This window comes from Oryctolagus cuniculus, chromosome 18, assembly GCF_051225735.1.
Source record: "Oryctolagus cuniculus isolate XC-2025 breed Fujian yellow rabbit chromosome 18, ASM5122573v1, whole genome shotgun sequence".
In the NCBI taxonomy this organism is placed as follows: Eukaryota; Metazoa; Chordata; class Mammalia; order Lagomorpha; family Leporidae; genus Oryctolagus; species Oryctolagus cuniculus.
This window is the reverse complement of record NC_142884.1, coordinates 9,425,845-9,452,308: the sequence shown is the minus strand read 5'-3', so window position 1 is coordinate 9,452,308 and position 26,464 is coordinate 9,425,845. Positions and strand designations below refer to the sequence as shown.

The 26,464-nt window shown below is 61.2% G+C and overlaps 2 protein-coding genes across 10 annotated transcripts; one reads left to right on the top strand and one right to left on the bottom strand.

Annotated features, from left to right (window-relative positions):
* Positions 1 to 1,221: 1,221 nt before the first annotated feature.
* TULP2 (TUB like protein 2) lies at positions 1,222 to 7,548 on the bottom strand. 9 transcript variants are annotated; one of them, XM_051828750.3, is made up of 13 exons: positions 7,105 to 7,548; positions 6,869 to 6,901; positions 6,412 to 6,463; positions 5,966 to 6,125; positions 5,429 to 5,551; positions 5,132 to 5,287; positions 4,281 to 4,402; positions 3,464 to 3,778; positions 2,727 to 2,839; positions 2,191 to 2,305; positions 2,012 to 2,110; positions 1,646 to 1,817; positions 1,222 to 1,380 (listed from the first exon to the last, which is right to left on the bottom strand). In XM_051828750.3, exons 2-13 carry the CDS (start codon positions 6,898 to 6,900, stop codon positions 1,247 to 1,249), a joined length of 1,593 nt encoding a protein of 530 aa, XP_051684710.3. In that variant the 5' UTR covers position 6,901; positions 7,105 to 7,548; the 3' UTR covers positions 1,222 to 1,246. The 9 variants fall into 9 exon arrangements, 8 of the variants coding, with proteins under 8 accessions (XP_051684710.3, XP_051684712.3, XP_051684711.3 ...); XM_051828752.3 differs by having other exon boundaries at positions 5,132 to 5,248; XM_051828751.3 differs by having other exon boundaries at positions 5,999 to 6,125.
* A 311-nt stretch (positions 7,549 to 7,859) lies between these two features.
* On the top strand, positions 7,860 to 18,093 carry NUCB1 (nucleobindin 1). The gene is made up of 13 exons (XM_051828815.3): positions 7,860 to 7,913; positions 8,304 to 8,433; positions 9,675 to 9,782; positions 10,229 to 10,361; positions 11,746 to 11,849; positions 13,270 to 13,455; positions 13,663 to 13,753; positions 14,997 to 15,055; positions 15,310 to 15,402; positions 15,479 to 15,571; positions 15,750 to 15,920; positions 16,174 to 16,279; positions 17,081 to 18,093. Exons 2-13 carry the CDS (start codon positions 8,314 to 8,316, stop codon positions 17,197 to 17,199), a joined length of 1,383 nt encoding a protein of 460 aa, XP_051684775.1. The 5' UTR covers positions 7,860 to 7,913; positions 8,304 to 8,313; the 3' UTR covers positions 17,200 to 18,093.
* Positions 18,094 to 26,464: the final 8,371 nt, after the last annotated feature.

Sequence of the window (26,464 nt, the reverse complement as noted above, 5' to 3'; positions counted from 1 at the left end):
TGGCACTGTACCACCTTGCAGGTCCCCCTTAGCCCAGAATGCTGGGGTTCGCTCTCTGGGGGCCTTGGCATGCGCCTGGGGCTGAGTTCCGGGAGATTTTCCTGTCGTCTGATGTCATGTTTCTGAGTCCGCTGTGCACAGACTTGGTTTCCTTATCTATAACGTAGCTGACAGTTGTACACAACTTGTAGGATTGGAAGGCCTCAAAAGGATCACAGTTTAAAACCGTGCTCGGCCGGCACTGCGGCTCACTAGGCTAATCCTCCACCTGTGGCGCCGGCACACCGGGTTCTAGTCCCGGTCGGGGCGCTGGATTCTGTCCCGGTTGCCCCTCTTCCAGGCCAGCTCTCTGCTGTGGCCCGGGAGTGCAGTGGAGGATGGCCCAGGTGCTTGGGCCCTGCACCCCATGGGAGACCAGGAGAAGCACCTGGCTCCTGCCATCGGATCAGCGCGGTGCGCCGGCCTCGACGGCCATTGGAGGGTGAACCAATGGCAAAGGAAGACCTTTCTCTCTGTCTCTCTCTCTCTCACTGTCCACTCTGCCTGTCAAAAAAAAAAAAAAGTGCTCATCAAATGAATTAATTCACGTGTTAGGAATGTAAGCCATTTTCGTTCTCCCTGATGCGTGTCTTCCATCACCCACCCAAACTTCCATAGACAGCTTGGAATTCTCTGATCTCTGATCCATCCAGTTCAAATAAGGTGGACCGGGGCCAGTGCTGTGGTGCAGCGGTTAAAGCCACCGCCTGCAGCGCCAGCATCCCATATGGGCGCTGGTTCGAAACCCAGCTGCTCCACTTCTGATCCAGCTCTCTGCTGTGGCCTGGGAAAGCAGTAGAAGATGGCCCAGGTCCTTGGACTCCTGCACCTGCATGGGAGACCTGGAAGAAGCTCCTTGCTTTGGGTTGGCCCAGCTCCAGCTGTTGCAGCCAATTGGGGGGTGAACCAGTGGAAGGAAGACCTCTCTCTCTGTCTCTCTGCCTAACTCTGACTTTCAAATAAATAAATAAATCTTTTAAAAAAGTGGCCCGAATGTGCAGCCTCACGCCCTGCCCTGTCCACTGACTCCCCAGGCCGCTACGACGCTGCCCTCACCTCCAGCTCCTGTAATTGGGGACCCCATGGGGGTAGGTGCCTTCCACGCCCAGGGCCAGGACTGACCCCAGGCGGCATCTAGTACGTGTTGGTCCTGAGACGGTGCAGAAGCAGGCGCGCCCAGGCTGGCGGGGGAGTGGTATTTATTGAATTACTCACAAGCCAGTTTCCCATCGAAACTGGACAAGCAGATGGCGAAGGCTTGAAGCGGGCAAAGCGGGAAGCGGAAGTCCATGGTGAACATGTCTGGGGCCACCCGGCCAAACTGCAGCACCAGGCAATTCGCTGAGGGGGAAGTCGGGAACTGAGCCCTGGGCTGCCGCTCTCCCGACCCCCGCCTCAGGGCTCAGAGAACTCCCAAGAGGTTCGTGTGGCGCCCTTTACTGAGACCTTAACGCCCCCGCGGGTCCTGCAAACTACAACTCCCAGGAGGCTTTGCCACAGCGCGGCGCCCGCCCTGCCTAGAAGAACGCGCCAGTGCTGATGGGAGAGGTAGTTCGGGTGCTCACGCCCCCTGGCCCAGGGAGGCCGCGGGATCCTAGGAGCTCACGGTCATCCAGGTGCACGATCTGGAAGTTCTTGATGGAGGCGCGCGTAACGCGGCCGTGAAAATTGAGCACGTAGGCGCCGTTCTCTTCGCTCCACGACGGGTACTTGTTTCGCAGCAGGACCAGCCCCTGTTTGGCTCCGCGATGAAAGCGACCCAGGAGTGACTCCTGTTCCTGGGAGGGCAAGTAGGGGGCGTGGTTAACCGAAACCAACCCTCAGAAAATGAGTTCACGCCCTGGGAATCCGACAGAGTTCCCCAGGACCTACGGGCCACCAGCACCGCTCTGGCCTCCCCCGCCCCGGGACCTATGATGGCAGCTCCACCCCTCCCCCACAGGCCCCCGGGGCAGCAACCTTGGGGGCTCACATTTTGGGGCTGGACTCTGATCCTCTGGTTCTTCCTGTCCATTCCAGGGATGATCACGGTCATTTTCCGAGGCCCCCGGAATCCCAGGACATTGGTCTCCTGCCGGCATTATTTCCCCCTTGGCCTGGCTCTCTTCCTCTCCTGTCCTGCCCCTTCTCTCCCAACCCTGGGACACTTACGTAACACACGACTCCCAGCTCCTCTCGGAGCCGGGAAGTCCCCGGGGTCAGATACCTTCGTTTGGGATTGACCCCGTTGTCGAAGATGGTGAACTTGGTGCCCAAGATGTTAGATCTGCTCCGGGAAGGGAGTGGGTAGGATACAACACCCCCCAGGTGAGGATCAGCTTCCCTGTAGCCCCAGTCCCGGCCCCCAGCCCTGTGGTGAGCCTGCAGCCTCCTACTATGGCCCGTTAGCAACCCTCCTCCCTGCAGCCAGCATTTGGCCTGAGCAGTTAAGACACCTGCGTCCCACGTCAGGGCACCTGGGTTCAACACCAGGCTCTGACTCCTGACTTAGAAGGCCCAGCCCCGTGCCTCTGAGAGCCTGCACCCCAAGGGATTCGAACGGCTTCCCTCTCTCTCCCACATCCCTGGCTGCACCTCCAGAATCAGACTCCCCAGGGGGAGCCTGTGCTCTGTTGGAAACTGTGGTCCTCTCGTCCCTTTCTCCCCCCCCCCCCCCGGCCCGGCTCCCTGCTACCCGTTCTGCACACCTGACTTTGCCCACAAAGTTGTTGCCGTCCCGGGACAGGTCTGTGGGGTCCAGGGAGATGAGGTAATTGGAGGTTTTGCTCCTTCTCCTCTTCCGCCCAGCCAGGAGGAAGTGCTGCGGGTGGGAGACACAGCCGGTCGGAAGGGGTTTCTAGGAGTCCACAGACAAGGAAAGGCGTGGCCCGTGGCCATGGCGAGGGCACCAGGGCCGTAAGGACCCCCAAACCTGCTGGGAGGTGGGGCTCTCCCTGAGGAAGCCATCAGCTGGGTCCTGGACGGGAGCTTCACCTCTTAGTAGCGACCCCTGGTTGGGACTTAAGCCCAGGCCGTGGCTAGCCTGACCGTCACAGGCAGGAACTGAGAATTTGGAACGGCCTCACGTGCAACATTGGAGCAGGACTTTGAAGGGACGTTCATCCTGATACCCAGGCCTGGCTAGGGGTCAGCCCTGAGGGGAGGGGCACCCTGTCAGGGGTGTGGCTTGTCCCAGGACTGAGTGAGGTCTGACGTGAGGAAGCTCAGGAGAGACCACTTGCAGTGGGACAAGACTTGGTGTGAGACGGCCGAGGCCACGGGGCTCCATGAGGAACGGATTCCGGGCCTGGGACGGCCAGGGCTGGGCGTGGGAGTGGGCAGGTCCACCTTGCAAATGACCAGCAAGGCCAGGGTTCCTGGACATCCCGACTTTGCGCAGAAGGGGGCGGGGCTCGGGCTGGGAGGCGGGCGGGCGTGCCCGAACCTTCAGGCCTTCCTCGGCCTCCAGGTAGAGGTGGTAGAAGGGGAACATGCCGCGGTCCACGTCGCGCTTGTTGCGGCTGATGCGGCACTGCACCATGTGGCCCTGAGGCGCCGGCTGCAGCACGTAGGCCTCCAAGTCCTCGCCCAGCCGAGGCCCGGGCTTGGACGGCGGCGACTGCACCAAGCCCTCCACGTGGCCGCTGTCAGGGCCGCTCGGGCCTTTGCCTTCGCGTTCCGACACCTCCTCTTCCGCTGCCTCTGGGGGGGTCACTCCGGAAGACCCCCGCTCCTCTTTTTTCTCCTCCGGGTCTTCGCTCTAGCACCACACGGCAAATTCAAAGGTGAGCGACAGCGGGCGCCCCACCTTGCCGACTGCTGATTGGCCAGCCCAGCAAAGGGTGCCGCCCCCAGCCATACATGTTTCCTGTGCCATTGGTCAAAGGTCTCAGTCAGCTAACCCAGCCACGCCCCAGGAGCTGTTGATTGGCTAGTTCTATTCGCTTTCCCCCTGAAGCCGAGCCGACTCTGCCTACTGATTGGAGAACCCCTGTGGGGCGCACTGCCCATTCGGACAAAACGGTGTAGATTCAATTCAGGTAACACTGCACACAGCCCAGGTGTGGCTCCAAGGGAACCCTTGCACCAGGCTAAGTGAGAGCAGTTGGCTCTGATAAATAGCGCGCGCACACACACACACACAGCGTCTGCTAGCCCATCACAGCAGGGAAGAAAAAGCGCCCCAGGGTTTCCTCCCCACCCTCCCCAGGTGTCCCAGGCTGGCCGTCTTCCTCCTCCGGAGCGCCCGTGCCTCCCATCACCTGGCAGGTGCCCACGTCCCCGCGTTCCCAGCCACTGTCCACTCCAAGCTTTGCGTCTGGACTGGGCTCATTGAATTCGTCCTCCACATCCTGTAATTCACTCTGGTCCTTTGCGGTGGCCCCTAAGGGTGGGAGAAGCCGGGACCGGAGTAAGGAAAACTCGGTCCCGTGAGTCTGGGACATGGCCATCGGGGCTAGCGGCACAAGGCCAGAACTCTGGGGTTCTCAGCCCCTACTCACTACTCCTTGCCCTCCCTTGCCACATCCTCCCGAGAGGCTGCTGAGGACAGGAAGGGACGTGAGGGTCTCACCCTTCTCCTATCCCAGAGACGGGGGGTAGAAGTTGGGGCAGTAATGTGGAGTCTTGTCACTGAAATGCTGGCAATGTCATGGGGATTGGGGGGGTGTGTGTGTGTGGCACAATGGAATATTACTAGGGAATGAAAAGGAATGAAATACTGGCAAGGCTACAGCATAGATGACCCCTAGCAACTTTATACATAAGAGAAGCTAGACACAGAAGGTCACATATCGCATGATTCCACGGACATGAAACAGGGTGGGCAAATTTAAGGAGACAAGAAGTGGATCAGGGCTCCTCTTGGAGGAAATGACATGGGGTGACCGCTAATGGGCGCAGGGTTTCTTTTCGGGGTGGCATAAGTGTTCTAGGATAGAGAGAGGCGACAGCACAGATCTGTGAACACACCAAGAACCACGGAACTATGGGATCTATAACTGCCCTTCAAGAAACACATAAACCTTTCTTTTTTGAAAGCGGCTTCCAAGAAAGGAAGACGATCGGCCACACGGCAGGAAGCCGGAATTCACCCCGATGTTCCCGAAATTACCGGGCCACTTCCAGGCCAGCCAACCCCTGCGGCGAGTTCCCTGAGGCTCCTTATAGGGCTGAGGAGAGACGGGCACGTCCTCCACGGAGACCTCCTCCAGCTCTGGTTCGGAATTGTCTGGAAGCCAGGAGAGGGAGGGGACTGGAGCCTCGGGTCCTAGGGGGTTGGAGGCGGTGGCGGCGGCGGCGGCTCAGGACTTGACGGCCCAGGCAGGAGGGAGGAGCGGGTGGGGCCGCAGATGCCTGGGCTTGGTCGGAGCCGTTTTCGGGGGAAGGCGGCCCAGGGGCTGGCGGTTACCTGCTTCCGTCGGCGACAGCAAGGGGCAGCGCTCGCCGCTGCCGTCCCCACCGCAGCCCACGGTGCCCGGCGGACCGTGCGCTTCGGGGAGCAGGTGTGCCTGGAGGAGAGGGTTCCCAAAGCCTGGGACAAGTGCGGCGGCGTCAGTGAACGCACAGGGCTCCAGCACGCGGACCCCCGCACCCGCCGAAACGCCATCCTACGGCTCAAACAGGCACCGCTCCGCGCCTAAACAACCCCATGCCAGGCTCGCACAGCCTCCCCACAAGTTCGCCTCCGAACCGTCCACGCCCCGCCACCAGGCGCCACCTGGCTCCGCGCACCCCGCTCCCGGCCTCGGCTCTCTCCGGCCGCTTCCGGGTTCCCCCAGGCCCCGCCCTCGAGCTCTGCCCAATCACAGGACGCGCTCGGGCACGATCCTCCAATAGCAATGCGCCCCGCCCACGAACCCTCGCCTCACGCTCCCCTTTGGCTTCGCCCAAAGGCCCTGCCAGGCCCCGCCCCCGCGCTCCTATTGGCTCCTCCCCACAGACTGACGTCTCCATCTGAGAGCCCCGGAGCTGCCCTCACGGTGGTCGGCCTTGAAGCGGTCTTCTCGCCGCGACCCTTGCCGGTGCCGCAGAGAAGCGTCAGGATTGGCCTGGACCATGAGCGGCTCCTGGCGCTTCCGGCGTTGCTTCTTCTCGAACAGCCGCCTCTGGAGGGGGCGGGAGCGGGAACCCGCGCTGTTATCAGACGGGAAGACAGGTGTTGGGGGGGGGGCTGGGGAGGGGAGGCCCGCATAGGTGGGCGAACTCGTGACCCCCTGAGTCTCAAGGGTCCAGGCCCTCAGCTCCAAGAGTCCTGGGCACGCAGCCCCTCCTTCCATCGAAATGTAGGGGTCTCCGCACCAGGGTTTGCTTCTCTAGGGTCCCAAGTTCCTATTTCTTATTTCCCAAGTGCAGATGTGAGGTGGGGGCGGGGGAGGGTCCTGGGCAGGGTACCTGCTGTTCCAGCTTCTGCATCCTCAGGGCAGCGAGCTCTTCGGCAAGGGTGCTGGGAGAGACGCAGGCTGGTGTGGGAGCAAGCGGGGCCCTCCCCCTCCCCCCTGCCCTCCCCCCTCCCCGCCTGCCCCCGCCCCACTCGGGTTCTGAGCGGTGAGGTCACAGACCTTGCGGAACCTGAGCCTGCTGCGCCAGATCTCAAGCTTTTTCTGTGTCTGGAATCTGCGTTCTTCCCGTCTCAGGGTCCCCCGTCCCCCCTCACGCCCGGAGGTCTCCCCCGGCAGCCCCCTCTTGGCAGGGCCCAGGAGCCCAGTCCCCAGTCCCCCTGCAAAGCCCCGGATTCTCCACCTGCTAGGTTACGGGGCCGGACCCGAGTGCCGGGGAGGCATAATCAAGTCTCAGATGAACTCCACTAGCGCCCGCACCCCGCGCCCCACCAGCTTGGTTCCACACTCACCCGTTCTTACACGTGCTATTTTCCTGAGACATCCTGGAGAGGCGAGAACAAGTGGTCAGAACGCAGACCCAGCCTCCCAGCAGCCCCTGCCCTCAAGCCCGGGCAGCCTGGGTCCTGCAGCAGGACTGACGGCCAGCTGCTCCGACTGCTTCACTGGGGGGGCCAGGGAGCCCGACTCTCTCTACGCCTGCAGCTCGGGGCCCCGGGCTGCAAACCCCTGCGCAGGTCCCACCTACCTGGGATTTTGAAGACTCTCTTCCCCTTTGGCAGGGACGGGCTACTCATATTCACACCTCAGGGCCTTGCCTCTGGAGGCCATGTTAAAGCACACCTAACTCTCTTTGAGAGCTGGGGGCTAATCTCGGGGTCTCTGGGAAGCAGGCAGGAGGAGAACAAAGGGCTCAGAGGTAGAGAGCGTGCCTCTTGGGGCCTATCCTAATATCTTCTCTCCCTGTCCCCTACACTCACTTCCAACAAAGCAGTGACCTCTGGCCAGCCCTGCAGCTAGGCAACCCCGGGGTTCTGAATCGGAATGGCACGTAAGTGTTCCTTAAAGGGGCCTGAGAGAAGCGGCGGCCGCAAAGTCTCCTCCATGTGTCTCTTTTATAAGGAGCTTGTAAGTCTGCTCGGTTGCTACGGAGCTGCACCTCGCAGGTGCTTCTTGGGCGCGAAAACAAATAGTCAAAGTACGACTCCCAGGAGGCGAAGGGGCCAAGACGTCGGCGGAAGTGACTCATTTCCGCCGCTCCCGCCCAGGGCCTGCAGGGAGTTGTAGTTCTCTTCGGGAAAGTGTCCTACATGGCAGGAAGCGCAGCATCAGGAGGCGGGGCTTCTGAGAAAGCAAGCGAAGCTGTCGGGGGATAGGGGCGGGACTTCGGCAAGGGGCGAGGCCAGGAGGCGTGACGAGAGCGCCCGGAGCCAGCGTGGACCAATCAGGGTCCTGGGGGCGGGATCTCCGGGCAGATGGGCGTGGCCTAGGGGGGAAATCACTGAGCGAGCCCCTGAGGTCCTGGCCCGGGAAAACGCCCTCTGCGGCGAGGACGAGGTGAGGGCCGCGGCCCAGGCTCCGGGGTCCTAGGGGGAGGACGGGGCCGCGATGCCGGAGAACGGGGTCCCGGGGGAGGCTGGGCCGGTGCCAGGGCTTCCGGGTCCTGGGAGAGAGGAGGCGCGGAGCCTGGACTCCGGGGTCTGGGGGAGGAACGGCCGGGGTCTGGGGTGTCCGAGCGCGAGGGAAGAGGGCGCTGGGGGCCGGGACTCCCGAGTCCCTGGGGCGGAGGAAGCGGGGACTTGCAGGTGTGGACCCCCGGGTGCCGGGTCACGAAACGCGTTGAGTCCGGACTCCCGGGGGTGGGGGCCGCACGGGGGGCCGGACCCCAGGGGACTGAGCTGGGAGGCGGCTGGGGGTCTGCATTTTCCACCTCGCTGCCCCTCGCAGACCGGCCGCCATGCCGCCCCGTGGGCCGCGCAGAGCCCTGCTGCTGCTGCTGCTGTTGCACGCTGCGGGCGCCGTGCCGCTGGAGCGGGGGTCCCCCCGCCAGGACGAGAGCCCCGCCACCGAGAGTCCCGTGAGTGGCCCGCCTTGCGCGCTGCAGCCCTCGGCGCCCCCGGGGCGACCTGAGCCCAAGGTTGCGGCTGTGGCCCGCCTGCCGTTCTCTTCGCAACACTGGGGTCTGGGGCTCAGTTAAAAACTGGGGTGCCCCCCACTTGAAAATCAGGCCAGATGCTAAGTTTACAAAGCACCCCTGTCCACCTAAGCCTCTCTCGCTTTAAGAGCCTTGCCACCCGAGAAGAAACGAGAAATTAAAGGAAAACTACATCTCCCAGGAGCACCGGGAGCGGCTGATGATAGGCAGAGGCGTCCTAACTTCACGGAGCTCCAGGCGTTGGGGTTTGAACGGAAGAAAGGGCCCCTGAGCTGCGCACTAATCCCAACAGCTGTCTGTCAAATCCCACCAGACTTAGTGCTTCGCAACATTTACTTATTCATTTATTTATTTGCAAGGCAGGATTTCAGAGAGAGGACAAGGAGAGGGAGGGAGAGCAGGCATCTTCCACCTGCTGGTTCACTCCCCAAATGCCTGGAGGAAGCCTGGAGCTCCATCCGGGTCTCCCGCGCGGGTGCAGGGGCCCGAGCACTTGGCCCATCTTCCGCTGCCTTCCCTGGCGCATTAGCAGGGAGCTGGATGGGAAGTGGAACAGCTGGGACTTGAACCGGTGTCCGTATGGGATGGCGACATCCAGGCTGTGTCTGATAGGCGCCAATCCCTCGTGGCTGCCTTTGGCTTCCCGCTACTGCGCGCCCTGGGAGCTGGGACCACGCAGGGCGACGGCTCAAGCCGTTGGGCCCCTGCCACCCACGCGGGAGACCCGGATGGAGCTCCTGGCCCCGCAGCCCCCAGCCCCAGCCTGTTGTGGGCATGTGGGGAGTGCATCAGCCAATGAGAACTCTCTCAAAAAACTCAGTGAACTGCTAGATGGGTGGTTGAACGGAAGCTTGTGTCACTGCTTCCCAGCAAAATTCCGTCCACCCCAGCACGCACTCCGTGGGGGTGCCGGGCTGGGCGCCCCTCGATTTCCATCGCAAATCCCCCCCGGACTTGGGAGGAGGTGAAAACCAGCCCTCGGGTCAGGGTTACACCGTGAGTGGGATTGGAACCCGGAGTCCTCGTGCCCCACAGCAGGCCCCCTGCTGTCCTGGCCCCCAGCCCCATCGTCAGTCCTCCGGGGCAGCAGGGCCGCGGTCCTGCCTACAGGAAGGCGCTGCAGAGGGCGGGGCGATGGCTGCGTGTCTGTCCTTGTCACCCAGGACACCGGGCTGTACTACCACCGGTACCTGCAGGAGGTCATCAACGTGCTGGAGACGGACGGTCACTTCCGGGACAAGCTGCAGGCCGCCAACGCCGAGGACATCAAGGTGAGGGCAGGGGACGCAGGCCCTGCGGTGCCAGCTGAGCCCGCGGTGTGGGGGGCCTCTCGGCGGGAGAGGGCTCTGGGGAACCCGCGCTTAGCACGCGGAATTCATTCAAAACATGAGCCGCGCTGGGATCCCCTGCGTCGTCGCCGACTCCCGTGTGGGGGCCGAGGGTGCACCGTGCACGGGCTTCGCTCGCCGCTGTTAGCAATGTCCATCTCTGGGGTCACCTGGTCTTGCTGTCTCTGGCAGGCCACGCCCCCTGTGTGTGAGCCCACACCCCATGAGTGCAGCTGCAGCCCAGCGTGCGAGGCGACGGGAGGCGCGGTGCAGAGGGCGCAGGGCCCGGACCTGAGGGGCTGCGCCTTGTCCTGTGGGCTCGCAGTAGCGGGGCAGGGCAGGCGGAGGAGCCCGCCCGGCCTTTCAGGCTGACCCCTCGCTCCCTGCAGAGCGGGAAACTGAGCCGAGAGCTGGACTTCGTCAGCCACCACGTGCGCACCAAGCTGGATGAGCTCAAGAGGCAGGAGGTGTCTCGGCTGCGGATGCTGCTCAAGGCCAAGATGGACGCGGAGCAGGAGCCCAGTGAGTGGGCGGGGCGGGGCCTCCGCGGGTGGGCGGGGCCGCGGGTGGGCGGGGCCTCCCGGCCCTGTAAGGTGCCTGTTCTTCCCAGCTCAGCTCAGCGCTCACGGTGCCCTCTCGTCTGTCTTCTGTTTCCCTATTTTAAATTTTAAACCTCATTATCATATTTAAAGCGATTTATTTATTTGAAAGGCAGAGTTACAGAGGGGCAGAGGCAGAGAGAGGGAGAGGTCTTCCGTCCCCTGGGTCACTCCCGAGTTGGCCGCAATGGCCGGAGCTGAGCCTCTCTGAAGCCGGGTCTCCCACGCGGGTGCAGGGGCCCAAGCCCTGGGCTCCGTCATCCGCTGCTTCCTCGGGGGCCTAGCAGGGAGCTGGAGCGGAAGTGGAGCAGCCGGGACTCGAACCTGGGACGCCGCCGTCGCAGGGGGCAGCTCCACCTGCTGTGCCACGGGGCCGGTGCCTGGCGTCGCCCTCGGCCATCTCGTCGCGCTTTGCCGTCGTTAGTTCTCCTGGCCCTCTCACAGGGAGCCTTGGGGGGCACAGGGGCTCCTCCCCCGGGAGCCCGGGAGCCTGTCCCCATCTCAGAGCCTCAGCCGGGCCTCGTCTGCCAGGCCCATTTCACACCCGAGGTCGCGCAGCCGCAGGGCGCAGGGGTTGGGCCGTGGACGTCTTTGGGGAGCTGGCCGGCGGTCCAAAGTCTGTGCCGGCCTCTGGGGCCCAGGTTCACCACGGTCCCGCGGGCGCCCTCTGCTGGGCTGTGGCGCCCTCGTCACCCCAGCGCGGCTCACTGAGTGCAGAGTCTCCTGCACGCGGGACCTCCACTGGCCTTGGCCTCCGTGGCCGCGACGCCGTCCTGGCTCCCAAGGGTGCAGGCTCTGTCACTGCCTGGCTCCTGTGTGCACAGCCGCGTCCTCTCTGGGCCTCCGTTTCCAACTCCAGAAAGCGGGGATCAGCATAGATCCCCCCCTGCTGTCCCCAGTACAGTCATTGTACACATCAGCCTTGGTCGTGGGCTCGCTTCCTCCAGGAAGCCCTCCCTGCTGGCCCAGGCTCCGGCAGCAGATTGATCCTCGGAGCTTCCCCAGCGCCCTGTGTGCTGGGCCCTGAGCCTCCTCCCAGCACCGTGGGCTGTGCGGCGGCTCACCCCCTCCCCCCTCCCGCACCGTGCGCTGTGCGGCTGGCTCATCCCCCCCACACACATCCCCCCGCACCGTGCGCTGTGCGGCGGCTCACCCCCTCCCCCCTCCCGCACCATGCGCTGTGCGGCTGGCTCACCCCTCACCCCTCCCCCGCACCGTGCGCTGTGCGGCGGCTTACCCCCCCACACCCCCGCACCGTGGGCTGTGCAGCTGGCTCAGCACCTCCCTCCCTTCCCCCCCCTCCGCAGACGTGCAGGTGGACCACCTGAGCCTCCTGAGGCAGTTCGAGCACTTGGACCCCCAGAACCAGCACACGTTCGAGGCCCGCGACCTGGAGCTGCTGATCCAGACGGTAACCGGGAGGCCCGGGGCCCAGCGGGAGAGCAGGGTCCCGGTCCCCTGCCCGCGCCTCCTCCTCCTCGCTGGCGCAGGCTGGGCTGCTTCCCGAAGCTTCCTCCGGCCTCTGGGGAAGCAGAGGCTGCGGGCAGGTCGGGCGAGGGTGCTGCTCACAGCCGGCCTCGCCTGCGCGTCACAGCTCCGCCCCCGCCGCGGCCCCCGCTGATGCGGACCTAGGGTGGATTTCTTATCTGAAAGGCTTAGTGACGGAGACAGAAACCTGTCTTCTGGCTCACTCCCCCAAGCGGCCGCAACGGCAGGGCTGGGCCATCCAAAGCCAAGGCACACGGGTCTCCCACGTGGGTGGCAGGGCCCCAGGCGCGGGATGTGGGCGTGGCAGGCTGCAGCTTCGCCGGCTGGGCCAGCACGCCCGCCGTTCCGGGGAGGGCTGCCTTCCAGCCCTGGCTGTGAGGGCCAAGGGGATGCTTGGATCCCATCACTTTAAGCTCTTAAGTTTGGGTTCATCCCTCCCCGCGGTAATGGGAACTGATACCGTCGGCGTCTGAGACATGGGATCAACAAGGAAGGGGCAGCCAAGGCTGCCGTGGCCGGCTCACAGCCCTGCCGCGGCTCCCCTGGCCCGAGACCCCCCAGCCCGAGCGCCCCCAGCCCCGAGCCCGCTGCCCAGCCTGGCCTGGAGTCCCGGTAGCTCCCTCTAGTGGCCATGAAGGTAATAGCAGCTATTTTAACGCAGTGGAATAAAGCCCCGCACTGGGCCGGCCCCCCGTCCTGACATTCGCTAGACTCCAGAACATTCCAGAAACTGTCCGCTCCTCTCCGCACTGGGCCGTGCTGGCTGTCCCCCAGGGGTGACCTGCTGTGTGGCCACAGAACGCAGGCTGAGAATCCGGTACAGGCCGGCCCCCACGCCACGGCCGTGCTAACTTCCTGCTGTGGCTCTGACCAGTGCTTAGTAGCTTAGAACAGTCTGGCTTTTTTTTTTTTTTTTTTTTTCAAAAGGCAGATCATGCAGCTGCTGGCTCAGTGCCCCAGTGTCTGCAACAGCCAGGGCCAGGCCAGGAGCTTCCTCCGGGTCTCCCACGCAGGTGCAGGGGCCCAAGGACTTGGGCCATCTTCCACTGCTTTCCCAGGCCATAGCAGGGAGCTGGATCAGAAGTGGAGCAGCCGGGACTCGAACCGGCGCCCATAAGGGCTGCCGGCACCGCAGGGGCGGCTTTACCCGCTACCGCAGGGGCCACAGCACCGGCCCCTGTCATCTCGTTTGACAGAGAGAAGGGCGCATCCTGGGGAGGAGCAATCGTGGAGACCCAGAAAGTGAGATCAGGGCGCAGGGCTTGGGCCGGGGCGGGGCGGATGTCAGATCGGGAGCCGGGCAGGGCGGCCGGGGCAGGAGTGCGAGCGGCCGCCTCCCCCAGGCCACCCGGGACCTCGCCCAGTACGACGCGGCCCACCACGAGGAGTTCAAGCGCTACGAGATGCTGAAGGAGCACGAGCGCCGCCGGTATCTGGAGTCCCTGGGAGAGGAGCAGAGAAAGGAGGCGGAGAAGAAGCTGGAGGAGCAGCAGCGCCGGCACCGAGAGCACCCGAAAGTCAACGTGCCTGTGAGAACCCAGACTGGGAACCCGCTGCCGCAGAGGCTGCTGGGAGTTGTAGTCTTCTTGGCTTGTGCCACAGGGGCTGCCGGGAGTTGTAGTCTTCTTGGCTTTCTTGCTCCGGAGTGACTTCGGTTGGATGGGAGTAGGGTCCCCTGGCTGGATCGCGCGGCTCCCAGACCTGTCGCTCACGAGCTGCGGCTCTCCCCTCCACAGGGCAGCCAAGCCCAGTTGAAGGAGGTGTGGGAGGAGCTGGATGGATTGGATCCCAACAGGTTTAACCCCAAGACCTTCTTCATACTGCATGGTAAGGTGGGGAGGGAGCCCAGACCCGGCTGAGCCCTGCGGTGGCTCTGGCCTCTTGGGGCCTGAACACCAGGAGGGGCCTTCCTGCCCTAGAGGGGCCTTCCTGCCCTAGAGGGGCTTAGGCAGCCCTGGGCGGCCTGAAGCCATCTGTCTGGTTGACCACAAGGCCCGGCCCCTCCCTTCCCCGCGTGGGGCTGGGATCCTCCCCACCACGGGTGAGCCTGGACGCACCGGGCCTCTGAGTCCTAAAGACCGGCCAGTGTCCACCCCGGCAGGGGTGGGGGGCGGGCAGCCAGCACAGCGAGGCAGTATGGCTGTGGGGGGCGCCCGGGCTTGCTGGAGCGAACGTACGGGGAGCAGGCGGGAGCGGGGCGTGGGGGAGGTGCCGGCAGCCCCCAGGCTCGCGATCGGGGACTTTATTCCGATGGGTGCTGAGGAGAGCCCGCGGGAGTAGGGGCTGGCGCCCAGAGTGTGGGGAGGAGGGACCTCGGGACGCAGGGAGAAGTGACGGGCAGGCAGGGCTTGCACACGGGCTGATGGAGTGGGAGGGCGAGGGAGACCACACGCGGCTGGCAGGTACATGACCCAACCCGCGTCGGGAGGAAGCTTGCGCTGGCTGTGCACGTGTGGGTGCGCCGGAGGCCGAGGACCCGGAGCCCCCATGTACACTGTCCACCGTGGCGGCCACCAGCCACCCGTGGCCGTCGCCGTGTAGCATGAGAGGGGCTGAAAAGCTGAAACTTAACGGAAACAGTCCATTTGGCTAGTGGCGGCCATACTGGGTAGTGCTGACCCCAAGGCTGGACGGCAAAGCCCCAGGCCTGAGGAAGGGGGTGGAGCCAGCGAGGAGCGGGGGGCGGGGCAGCGGGGGGGGGCAGGATGGCCTCCTGGGAGCGCCGGCTGACGGTTAGGTGAGATGCAGGCTGAGAACTGACCACCGGATCTGCAAGCGCAGGGTCGCTGGCTACCCCGGCGGGAGCTGGGGGGACGGGGCGGAGCGGGGCACCGAGAAAGCTGGGGCTCGGGTTTCCCTGGCACCGGAGTGGGCGCTGGCCCTGCTCTGTGAGGCAGTCCTGGACACCCCCGATCCTGGGCTGAGCCTGCTCCCGGAACTCCCGGTGCTGGGATCGATCCACGCACGCTCCGGGAAAGCCCACGCTCCCCCGTGGGGTACTGACGCCTGAGAGCCCCCGGTTCACCCCCAGAGGGCCGTCACGACCTGTCCCGGTGTCCCTTCCCCTCAGATATCAACAGCGACGGCGTCCTGGACGAGCAGGAGCTGGAGGCGCTTTTCACCAAGGAGGTAAGCGCCACGGGAGCCGCGGGCCGGGGACCCCACAGCAGCCATACCTGGCCCCGGGATGCTAGAGGGCCCCTGAGTCGGCGTCCGGAGAAAACTACAACTCCCAGAAGGCGCAGGGGCGACACCAGGCTTCCGTGCCCCGCGGACTGCTGGGAGTTGAAGTTGCTGCGGGGGCGAGGGTTTCCGAGAAGGGGTCTGGGAACGCGGTGACCCCGCGCTCCTCAGCGACCCCTGCCTCTCGCTCGACCCCGCAGCTGGAGAAAGTGTACGACCCGAAGAACGAGGAGGACGACATGCGTGAGATGGAGGAGGAGCGACTGCGCATGCGGGAGCACGTGATGAAGAATGTGCGAGGCGGGGGCGGGGCCCCGGAGGGCGGGCTGGGGGCGGGGCTCCGCCGCTGATCCCACCCTCGTCCCGCAGGTGGACGCCAACCAGGACCGCCTGGTGACCCTGGAGGAGTTCCTCGCGTCCACTCTGAGGAAGGAGTTCGGGGACACCGCGGAGGGGTGGGAGGTGAGCCCGTGGGATGCGCTGGGCCGCAGCTGCCTCGCTCCGCGGACCCTCAGCCCTGTCCTGCTGCCCTGGCGGCCCTGGCCTGCACTGGGTCCTCCCTCGCCTCTGCGAGGTGGGCGGGCCGCGGCTGGAGACCGCCCGCCACACGCTGATGGATGGCCCGTGTCCGGCCTCGCAGACCGTGGAGATGCACCCGGCCTACACGGAGGAGGAGCTGCGGCGCTTTGAGGAGGAGCTGGCCGCCCGCGAGGCCGAGCTGAACGCCAAGGCCCAGCGGCTGAGCCAGGAGACACAGGCCCTGGGGCGGTCCCAGGACCGCCTGGAGGCTCAGAGGAGGGAGCTGCAGCAGGTGCGGAGACCCCGGGCCCCGATCTCGTCCACGTGGGCCTCCAGAGCCCGGGAAGACCCCGTGGTGGTGGGCGCACGGTGCGGCTGCCGCGTGCAACACGGGCGGGTGGGGAAGGCAGAGCCGGGGGCAGAGGGGCTGCCCTGTGGCCAGGCGGCCCCCCGGCCACGTCAGGCAGGGAAGGGAGCCCTGGGGCCGAGGCCCCAGTGCCCGGGAAGCCAGCGCCACAGCCGGGTCTGTGCGGCCCCCCCCGCAGGCCGTTCTGCAGATGGAGCAGAGGAAGCAGCAGCAGCAGCAGCCACAGGACCTCGGTGCCCCCGGCCCCAACCCGGAGGGGCAGCTCAAGTTCCGTCCGGACACCGGTGCTGGCCCTGGCCTGGGAGAGGGGCTGGGCTGGACCCCTGGGTCTGAGGGAGGAGGCGCTGGGCTGGACCCCTGGGTCTGAGGGAGGAGGGGCTGGGGCTGGACCCCTGGGTCTGAGGGAGGAGGCGCTGGGCTGGACCCCTGGGTCTGAGGGACGAGGGCTGGGCTGGACCCCTGGGTCTGAGGGAGGAGGGCTGGGCTGGACCCCTGGGCCTGAGGGAGGAGGGGCTGGTGCTGAGCATCTGGGTCTGAGGGAGGAGGGGCCGGAACTGGACCCCTGGGTCTGAGGTACGAGGGCTGGGCTGGACCCCGGGTCTGAGGGAGGAGGGGCTGGAACTGTACCCCTGGGTCTGAGGGAGGAGGAGTGGGGCCTGGAGCCCTGGGTCTGAGGGAGGAGGAGCTGGGCCTGGACCCCTGGGTCTGAGGGAGGAGGGGCTGGGGCTGGACCCCTGGGGCTGAGGGAGGAGGGGCTGGGCTGGACCCCTGGGTCTGAGGGAAGAGGGGCTGGGCCTGGTCTCCTGTGTCTGAGGGAGGAGTGGCTGGGGCCTGGACCCCTGGGTCTGAGGGAGGAGGGCTGGGGCTGGACCCCTGGGTCTGAGGGAGGAGGGCTGGGGCTGGACCCCTGGTCTGAGGGAGGAGGGCTGGGGCTGGACTCCTGGGTCTGAGGGAGGAGGGCTGGGGCTGGACTCCTGGGTCTGAGGGAGGAGGGCTGGGCTGGACCCCTGGTCTGAGGGAGGAGGGGCTAGGTCCCTGTGGTGCAGGACTCTGGGAATCTAAGCTTCGCTCTCGGCCCCCTCCAGCTGCAGACGACGCGCCCGTGCCGGCCCCGGCCGGTGACCAGAAAGAAGCGGACGTTTCAGAAAAGAAGGCCCCTGAGCCGGCCACGGGGGGACCCCCGCTGGAGTCCCAGCGCCTGTGATCAAACGACCCCAGCCCCCCACGTCCGCTGCATGGCCGACGGGAGCGGGTGTGATCCAGTTGCCCTCCGTGGGGGCCGCAGCTTGCACCGCCGCCACCGCCGCCATCCCTGCCCGCCTCCGCCCTGCAGCTCCGTCCCCTCCCAGCGGCCTGGCCTCTCTCGCGTCCGCTGGCGCGGGGTCAGCTTCCTCAGGAAGTCCGCGGCCGCCCTGTGTCCGCACAGCTTCTGGAAGTCCCGTCCGCTGCCCCGAGCCCGGCTTCTGTTGGTTTTTGGGGACTCGGGGGGGGTCCCTTGAGCCTCATGCCTTGTTGGATCCAGCGATCCCGAGGGACAGCGGCCTCCAGGCAGGGCTGGGTGCCCCGCAGCGGGGGACGCTCAGCCCCAAGCTGCCCCCACCCCGGAGCAGTCCCAGCCCCGCCTCTGCTGCTCGTGGGTCCGCACGAATACACTTTCCGGAACGAATCTTGGCTCGGTGCGTGCGTGGCGCCACCTGCCGCGTCCTCGCCGGGCCAGGCGCAGTCCCAGCGTCTCCGCCAAGGCCGGGCCTGGCGTCCGCCCGCCTGGTGCCGAGGGGTCTGCCTGAGGCGCTGTCGGGGACATCTCCCCCTCCCACGACCCCAAGCATGAAGATGTGCCTGCAGTGGCTTCTTGCCTCAAGGGCTGGAAGGTCCTGTGGTTAAGTGAAGGAACGTCTTGTGGTTAATGCATAGCTCTAGGTCCAGCAAACATCCTGGCGTGCATACAGCCTGCTACCCACCCGCCTGAGACATGCGGTTATCATGCGGCCCTACAGGGCCTCTCGCCCACATACAACAGTTCCTCCTCCTCAGCCCCCTTGCTACAAAGCATATAAACCCTTGTGTAAAAAAAATAAATTTTACAGCTTAATCAGAACTCCTGTCTTGCTGCCTTCTTTGTGTCTCCTGTCCCTCTCATTCCTCCCTCTAGGTCCTTAGCCCCCGTTGACGTCCCGCGGGACGGGACAGCTGGCGCCCAACGTGGGGCTCGAGTGCCTGTAAGATTGGAGGAACGCCGCCTTCGAGGGGGAAAACTTGGATCCAACTGACTGTGTGACCGGCTCGGAACTGCCCACCCGAGACATCAGCTTCGGTCAACGCTGCGGAGTGAAGACGGCGCAAGGTTAGTGACTGACCGTGGGACAGGCGTTATCGTCACGGGAAATGTTCGTTTCGGGTCTAAAGGAGGCCCTCAAGACATGAGGAGTTCGGGTTAAAAATAAGGATCTAAAGGCATTTTTTGAGTATGTGGAAAAGTTATGTCCCTGGTTCCCCAGGGAGGGAACTACTGACGAGGGCAAGTGGTGAGGAGTTGGAGATGTTTAAAGGATTTTCATGAGACCTTTGGCCCTGAAAAGGCGCCTGTTACGGCCTTCTCATATTGGAGTCTAATCAATGACATTGTAAAAGTTCGCTCCATCGACGCCCTGATTAGGGACGGTGAGGAGACGCTACAGCGATCCCCCCACCCCCCGACCCACATCTAAATGTCCGTCTGTCATCTTGGATATGCCTTCCGCCGATGAGGACCCCATAAATGAGGATAAGGAGCCCATTTCGGCTTCTACCAATAAATCGAGTCAATTATATCCTGCCATCCGAGGCAGTCCTGACAAATTAGATTCAAATTATGTTATCATAATCCTGATTGGCCCCCAAATCTTAAAAATCCCCCGCCATATAACCCTCCCCCTCGCCCTCCCTTTGCGCCCCGGCTCTCTAAGGGCCGACCCTGCCGTGCCTGACTTGTCAGCCCTGCGGCGATCACTTCAGCACAGACGAGGACATATTCAGCTCCTTAAGGAGCTGCACTCCCTTGACGAGGACTCCGTCCTCTGAACCCAGGATGGCGCCAGCTAGGCTTCTCCTGTCTGATACCTTCAGGGGAAAACTCAGAAGTTTTTCTATTTACATCCCAAAAGCCCTTTGTTCCAAGAGGAGCAGAGGTGGGGAAGCAAGACCCATCTCCTTAAAACCCTCAGCCTCAACTGGACGGCGCGCTCAGCCCTCTGCCTCTCTGCTGAGCGCCGGCCTGCCCGCCCGCCCAGGTGTAATCTCTCCACTCAACCATGTAACCTCCACCCGCCCCACCCCCAGCGACTGGGCACTCTCTCAGGTGCTGTCTGGAGAGGTGTCCGTCCGTCCTTACGGATGTCCCTGCCCTAATAAACTGCTACTTCTACTTTCCGCTACTCTGTCTCACGCCTGAATTCTTTCTTGCGCAAAGACAAGAACCCTCCAATTTCTCTGGTAACACCTTGGGACAGCCCCTCACCCGACCTCAGGGAAAAAAAGTCAGGTCTAAAAACCAACCACTTTTGGCTTTTCCCATGACCCGGAGCCAAGCCGCGGAGATCGCTCTGAGCATGCTGCTGGTGGGAAAAATGAAGCTGAGGGAAATTTGTCTCACCACTCTGGGGAAGACAGTGAGAAACCTGGGTCAGGGGATAAAGAACAGAGCCCTGATCAAGGACTGGTAATGGGCAGCCCCCACCCTATAAAAATCTTAGTCTCAGATTTATTGAAAAACTTGGAACTGCTTGCACCCAGTATGGTCCCACTGCCCCGTATACTCAGGCCTTGCTGGAGAACCGGAGCGCCCGATGGCTTACACCTAATGACTGGGACGTCCTCGCCAGAGCCGCTCTCAGCGGAGGTGACTACGTCCTGTGGAGGGCCGACTATGTTCAGATTTGCAAAGAAATAGCCCCAAAAAATTCTGCTAAAACTTCATCTAAAAACTGGACCCTCAGAAAACTTTTTGGGAGACGCCCCGTATGATTCCAACAATTCACAAGCCCAGTTCCCTTCTGGACTTCTGGCGCAAATTCAAACTGCCGAATTAGGGGCTTGGAGAAAGCTTCCTCAAAGGGGGCCAGTTACCACCTCCTTGGCTAAGATCCTACAGGGGCCGGATGAGCCCTACAGTGATTTTATCTCGCGCCTTAATGTTGTGGCCGAAAGACTACTTGGCCCAGGGGAAAATGGAAGCGCATTTGTTACGCACCTCGCCTTTGAAAATGCCAACCCAGCTTGTAATGATATTCTTCGGCCTCATAAACATCAGGGTGATCTTTCAGACTATGTGAGGCTCTGCGCTGGTGGGGGATCGGCCCATGCCGTGGGCTTGGCAATTGGGGGTGCACTCAAACTGACCCAAAATCTCTCCAAGGGGACCTCCACCTGCTACGCTTGTAAGCAGCCCAGACATTGTGCCAACCGCCTTATCAAACAGACCAACGGCCCAAGGCGTGGCTCCATCCACTCTATGCCCCTGATGTCATAGGGGCTATCACTGGGCAAATAAATGCAGATCAAAAACTAATTCTTCAGGCCAACCCCTCCCACCTCGCAAACTGGGAAACTCCCAGAGGGGCCAGCCCCTGGCCCCCATATCTCAAAGGACAAACCCTGGGGCAGAACGGTTTGTCCCTTCCCAGCCTCAGGCCCAACAATTGCCTCCCTCCAATGAGCAACCCCAGGTAGCACAGGACTGGACCTCTGTGCCGCTGCCGATACAATATTAGGTTCCACCCAGGGCCCACAAATTATCCCTACAGGGGTGCGGGGCCCCTTGCCTTCAGGTACCTGTGCTCTTTACTCTCCGCCTAGCGTCAACCATTCTCAAAGGCATTCAAGTTGTTCCCGGTATTATTGACAGCAACTTTACTGGGGAGATAAAAATGCTGGCAGCCGCTACTAATGGAGTAGCTGTCGTTCCACAGGGCACCCGTCTAGCACAGCTGGTTCTTCTGCCTTTATTACTGGAAGTTCATCCTCACTTTCTTCCAGGCCCCTGGGCATTACCCCTTTGGGCTCCTCGGATGCTTATTGGGTCCAGCCAATTACAAAAAATAGGCCTGTGTCAACCCTTACTATTGAAGGAAAGGATTTCAAGGGCATTTTGGCCACAGGGGCCAATGCCACAGTCATATCTCAAGATCATTGGCCCGCCCATTGGCCACTGACCGCATCTCTCACTGATTTGCGAGGTATAGGCCAGTCCAATAACCCCCAGGTCAGCTCAAGGGTATTATATTAAAAAAAAAAAAAAAAAAAAAAAAGGACACTGTGACTCCTTTTGTATTACCAGGCCTCCCTGTTAACCTGTGGGGATGTGACATTCTCTCCCAAATGGAAGTTATCCTGTGTAGCCCTAATACTATAGTCACACAACAAATGCTGCGCATGGACTATGTGCCTGGCACAGGGCTTGGAAAAATGAGACAGGGCATAACTCAACCTATTACAGCCCCCTCTAAAACACATAGACATGGACTCAGATATTCGGATTTTTAGTAACGGTCACTGGCCTTCCTGTACCCCATGCGGATAAAATCACATGGAATACTCAACTCCTGTGTGGGTGGATCAGTGGCTGCTTACTCAAGAAAAGTTAAATGCCGCTACAGCCTTGTACGGGAGCAACTCGTGGCTGGACACCTAGAGCCTTCCAATTCTCCCTGGAATACGCCCATTTTTGTCATAAAAAAATCTAATGAATGGCGCCTTTTACAGGATTTGCACGCTGTTAATAAGGTCATGGCACCTATGGAGCCCTCCAACCTGGCATGCCGACCCCCGTGGCCATCCCAAATGGTTATTACAAAATCATTATAAATCTTGGCCAGCGCTGCGGCTCACTAGGCTAATCCTCCGCCTGTGGCACCTGCACAGCTGGTTCTAGTCCCGGTCGGGGTGCCGGATTCTGTCCCAGTTGCCCCTCTTCCAGGCCAGCTCTCTGCTGTGGCCCGGGAGTGCAGTGGAGGATGGCCCAAGTGCTTGGGCCCTGCACCCCATGGGAGACCAGGAGAAGCACCTGGCTCCTGGCTTCAGATCAGCACGGTGTGCCGGCCGCGGTGGCCATTGGAGGGTGAAGCAACGGCAAAGGAAGACCTTTCTCTCTGTCTCTCTCTCTGTCCACTCTGCCTGTCAAAAAATAAATAAATAAATAGATTAACTTAAAAAAAAATAGTTATAGATCTCAAAGCCTGCTCTTTCACCTCTACACCCTGATGGTCGTCCTTATTTTGCCTTCAGTCTCCCCCATGTGAACTTTCAGAAGGTCTCATTGAAAAGTTTTGCCTCAAGAACTGGCACATAGCCCTACCCTTTGTCAAACATTTGTTGCACAGGCAGTGGACCCAATCCGTTGACACTGGCCGTACATCTGTGTTTTACATTCTATGGGCGACATTTTGCTGGCGGCTCAAGGTGAGTCAGACCTACAAAGCTGCTTTGTGGAACTTTCTAAAGCCTGTCTTGCCCTTGGTTTACACGTTGCTCCCAGTAAGGTCCAGGTCTCAGGTTGGGAAAGAGACAGACTCATTCACATTTAACCATCGACATTATGGACTATTGTGCACCCCCCTCAAGAGATAGGCCCTTTAAGTCCTCAGTGAGGACCTGTGCAAATAGCTGCTGGTTCATTCACTCCCCAAATGGCCACAGGAGCTTCATCTGGGTGTCCCATGTGGGCGCCAGGGGCCCAAGCACTTGGGCCATCACCCACCACCTCCTAGGATGGACGTTAGCAGGGAGCTGCATGGGAAGTGGAGCCGCCGGGACCCCAGCTGCCACTCACGTGGGATGCAGGTGCCCCTAGCGGCCGTGTAACCCACGGCGCCGCGAAGCTGCCTCTAGAGCTATGATTTATGTACGGTAGAAGTCGCCTTTTTGAGTGGAAAGTTCAAGTTTGGAAAAAATGCCCAAGACCAACATATCTAAGGATATTTCTAAAAGTTCATGGAAAAATAGAATTGGAAGGTGAGTTTGGAAGAGGATGTCTGGGGCCGGCGCTGTGGTGCAGAGGGTTAAGCTGCCGTCCGCAGTGCCGGCATCCCGCGTGGACCCTGGTTCAAGTCCTGGCTGCTCTGCTTCCATTCCAGCTCCCTGCTGGTGCACCTGGGAAGGCAGCGGAGGACGGCTCGAGTCCTTAGGCCCCTGCTGCCCATGTGGGAGACCTGGATGAAGCGCCTGGCTTCAGCCTGGCCCCAGCCCAACCGTGGAGACCACTGGAGGAGTGGAGTGCAACAGCAGAGGAGGATCTGGGTCTGCTTATCTGTAATGCATGCCTTTCAAACAGACACAATCTTTAGGGGAAAAAAAAAAAAAAAGGCTCTGCTTGCAGTGTGTGAACCGAGTCAGAGTGCCTGGGTTTGGGTCCTGACTCCACTTCCCATTCTCGCTCCCTGCTGATGCGCGCCCTGGGGGCAGGGAGATGCACAGGTCCCTGGGTCCCAGGAGCCCGCCTGGACCTGGATGGAGCTATGGGCTCCTGCCTTTGTTCTGGCTTAGCCCTGGCCAGAGTTAGCAGATGGAGGCTCTTAATGCATCTGTCTCGCTGCACTTCAAATAAGTATATTTGTAAAACTTAAAAAGTGGGGTTGATGCTGTGGCGCAGCAGGTAAAGCCGCCGCCTGCGGTGCTGGCATCCCATGTGGGCGCCGGTTCAAGTCCCGGCTGCTCTGCTTCCTAACCAGCTCTCTGCTCTGGCCTGGGAAAGCAGCAGCAGATGGCCCAAGTCCTTGTGGGCCCTGCCCCCATGTGGGAGACCCGGAAGAAGCCCCTGGCTCCTGGCTTTGGCCTGGTCCAGCCCTGGCCATTGTGGCCATCTGGGGAGTGAACCAGCAGATAAAAGACCTCTCCCTCTTTCTGTAACTCTGACTTCAAAAATAATGAATCTTTTTTTTAATTTATAAAAATATATCTTATGAAAAGACTAGACATGGATTTTGAAACTTTTACACCAAAATAAATTCCATTTTCCACAAACTTTTTGAAATCTGCATGGGTACTAACTCGTTTGTTTCTTGTTTTTGTTTGTGGGTTGGTTTTTTGGGGGTTTTTTTAGATTATTTATTTGAAAGGCAGAGTCACAGAGAGGCAGAGGTAGAGAGAGAGAGGTCTTCCACCTGCTGGTTCACTCCCCAGATGGCTGCAACGGCCAGGGCTGGGCCAGGCCAACACCAGGAGCCAGGAGCTCCGTCCGGGTCTCCCAGCTGGGGGCAGGGGCCTGAGCACTTGAGCCGCCCAACGCTGGTCCCCAGGTGCATCGGCAGGGAGCTGGATGGGAAGTGCGGCCAGGGCCGCAGGTTCTCGCCCTCTCCTGGGAGGAGTGGAAACTGCGCGGCTTTTCACAACACGCATTTTTCATGCACTTTTTGAAGACCCTTGGATGCACAGACTTGAAATTTTTCTGCACCAGGATTCAACTTATCCCTTAATTCCGTTCTCCGTAAACTCCCGGAAGCAGCCTCCTGGCTTCTGCCCAGGGTAAAAATCGCTGGACCGTGGGAGCAGGCTAATTTTCCACCTCACTCACCAGGACTTCCCAGGTACATGAGCTCCTGGCTGTCAACTTACTTTCTTTCTTTCTCTCTCTCTCTCTCTCTCTCTCTCTTTCTTTCTTTCTTTCTTTCTTTCTTTCTTTCTTTCTTTCTTTCTTTCTTTTAGATTTTCTTATTTGAAAGTCAGAGGTGGGGGATCTTCCATCTGCTGACTCATTCCCCAGATGGATCATGGAGCCAGGAGCTTCTTCTGGGTCTCCCACATGGGTGCAGGGGCCCAAGTGTTACCGGAGAAATTGCAGGGTTCTTGTCTTCGCGCAAGAAAGAATTCAGGCATGAAACAGAGAGCAGTGGGAGGTAAAATAGCAAGGTTTATTAGGGAAGGGACATCCGTGAGGATGGATGGGCACCCCTCCAGACAGACAGGACCTGGGAAAGAGTGCAGTCGCTCAGACTGGGGGTGGGGTGGGGGTGAGGTTACATGGTTGAGTAGAGAGATTACACCTGACCAGACCAGGCGGGCGGCTCAGCAGAGAGGCAGAGGGCTGAGCACGCAGTCCGGTTGAGGCCGGGGGTTTTAAGGAGATGGGTCTCTGTCTTCACACATCTCCTCCTGAAACAAAGGGTTTTATGGCTGTAAATATTAAGAAGCTCCTATCTGAGTTTTCCCCTGAAGGTATCAGACAGGAGGAAGCCTAGCTGGCACCATCCTGGGTTCAGAGGAAGGGTGAGCAGGACCCCCTGGAGAATGGGGATTGGGAGCAGGGTGTTTGAAATGCAGATACTGGGCTGCACCTGGGAGACTGTGGAGGATTTGTCAGGCGGAAGTCGGGGGGACCTCCACCTGGCAGGTCATCAGGTAGAAGGGGGCAGGGCAGGATGCGAATACCCGGCTGCCCCTGGAACATTGTCAGGATGACTTTGAGATGCAGATGCATCTGCTGGACATAGACGTCTTCTCTTTAGGCCTTTATGTCACACACACATAAGCTCATAACTAATTTCCTACCTAACACAAGCACTTGGACCATCCTCCACTGCCTTCCCGGGCCGCAGCAGAGAGCTGGCCTGGAAGAGGAGCAGCCAGGACTCAAACTGGCGCCCATATGGGATGCCAGCGCTGCAGGTGGCTTTACCTACTACGCTACAGCACCAGCCCACAGCTGCCAGTTTGTTTTTTAAAGATTTATTTTATTTATTTGAAAGGCAGAGTTAAAGTAGACACGCGCATATTCAAGGGGGACTTTTTAAAGGGAGAATGAGGAGGAGGCTGCAAGAGACTGTGAAAAGTAACCCTCGGCTCCAGCTCCAAGGCTGGGGACCAGGGAGGCGTCAGTCCAAGGTTCCCAGCTGCAGCTGTGGCCTTTGCCCAGCCTAGGGCGACCTAGGGTGGGATCTGCAAACAAAGGGCTCCTGTTATCAGGTGCTCTTGCTATCAGGCTCTTGTTATCAGAGACCCTGCTGCTCAGTCCAGGTTCAGGGTCACAGTGTCCCGGCGCTTGTGCTTCTGCACATGGAGCTGCCGGGGGCACGTCTGTGTGCCAGCCTCGGGCTGTTGTATCTTCCAGGGTTAAAACCCAGGAGCACCCATTCAAATGTATATACTTATTTATTTTTAAAGATTTATTTATGTATTTGAAAGTGAGAGTTACACAGGGAGAGAAGGAGAGGCAGAGACAGAGAGAGAGAGACAGACTGAGAGAGAGAGGTCTTCCATCCGCTGGTTCACTCCCCAATTGGCTGCAACGGCTGGAGCTGTGCCGATCCAAAGCCAGGAGCCAGGAGCTTCTTCCAGGTCTCCCACGCAGGTGCAGGGGCCCAAGCACTTGGGTCATCTTCTACTGCTTTCCCAGGTGCATTAGCAGGGAGCTGGATCGGAAGTGGAGCAGCCGGGACTGGAGTCCACACTCATGGGCTGCTGGTGTCATGAGCGGCGGCTTAACCCACTGGGCTGCAACA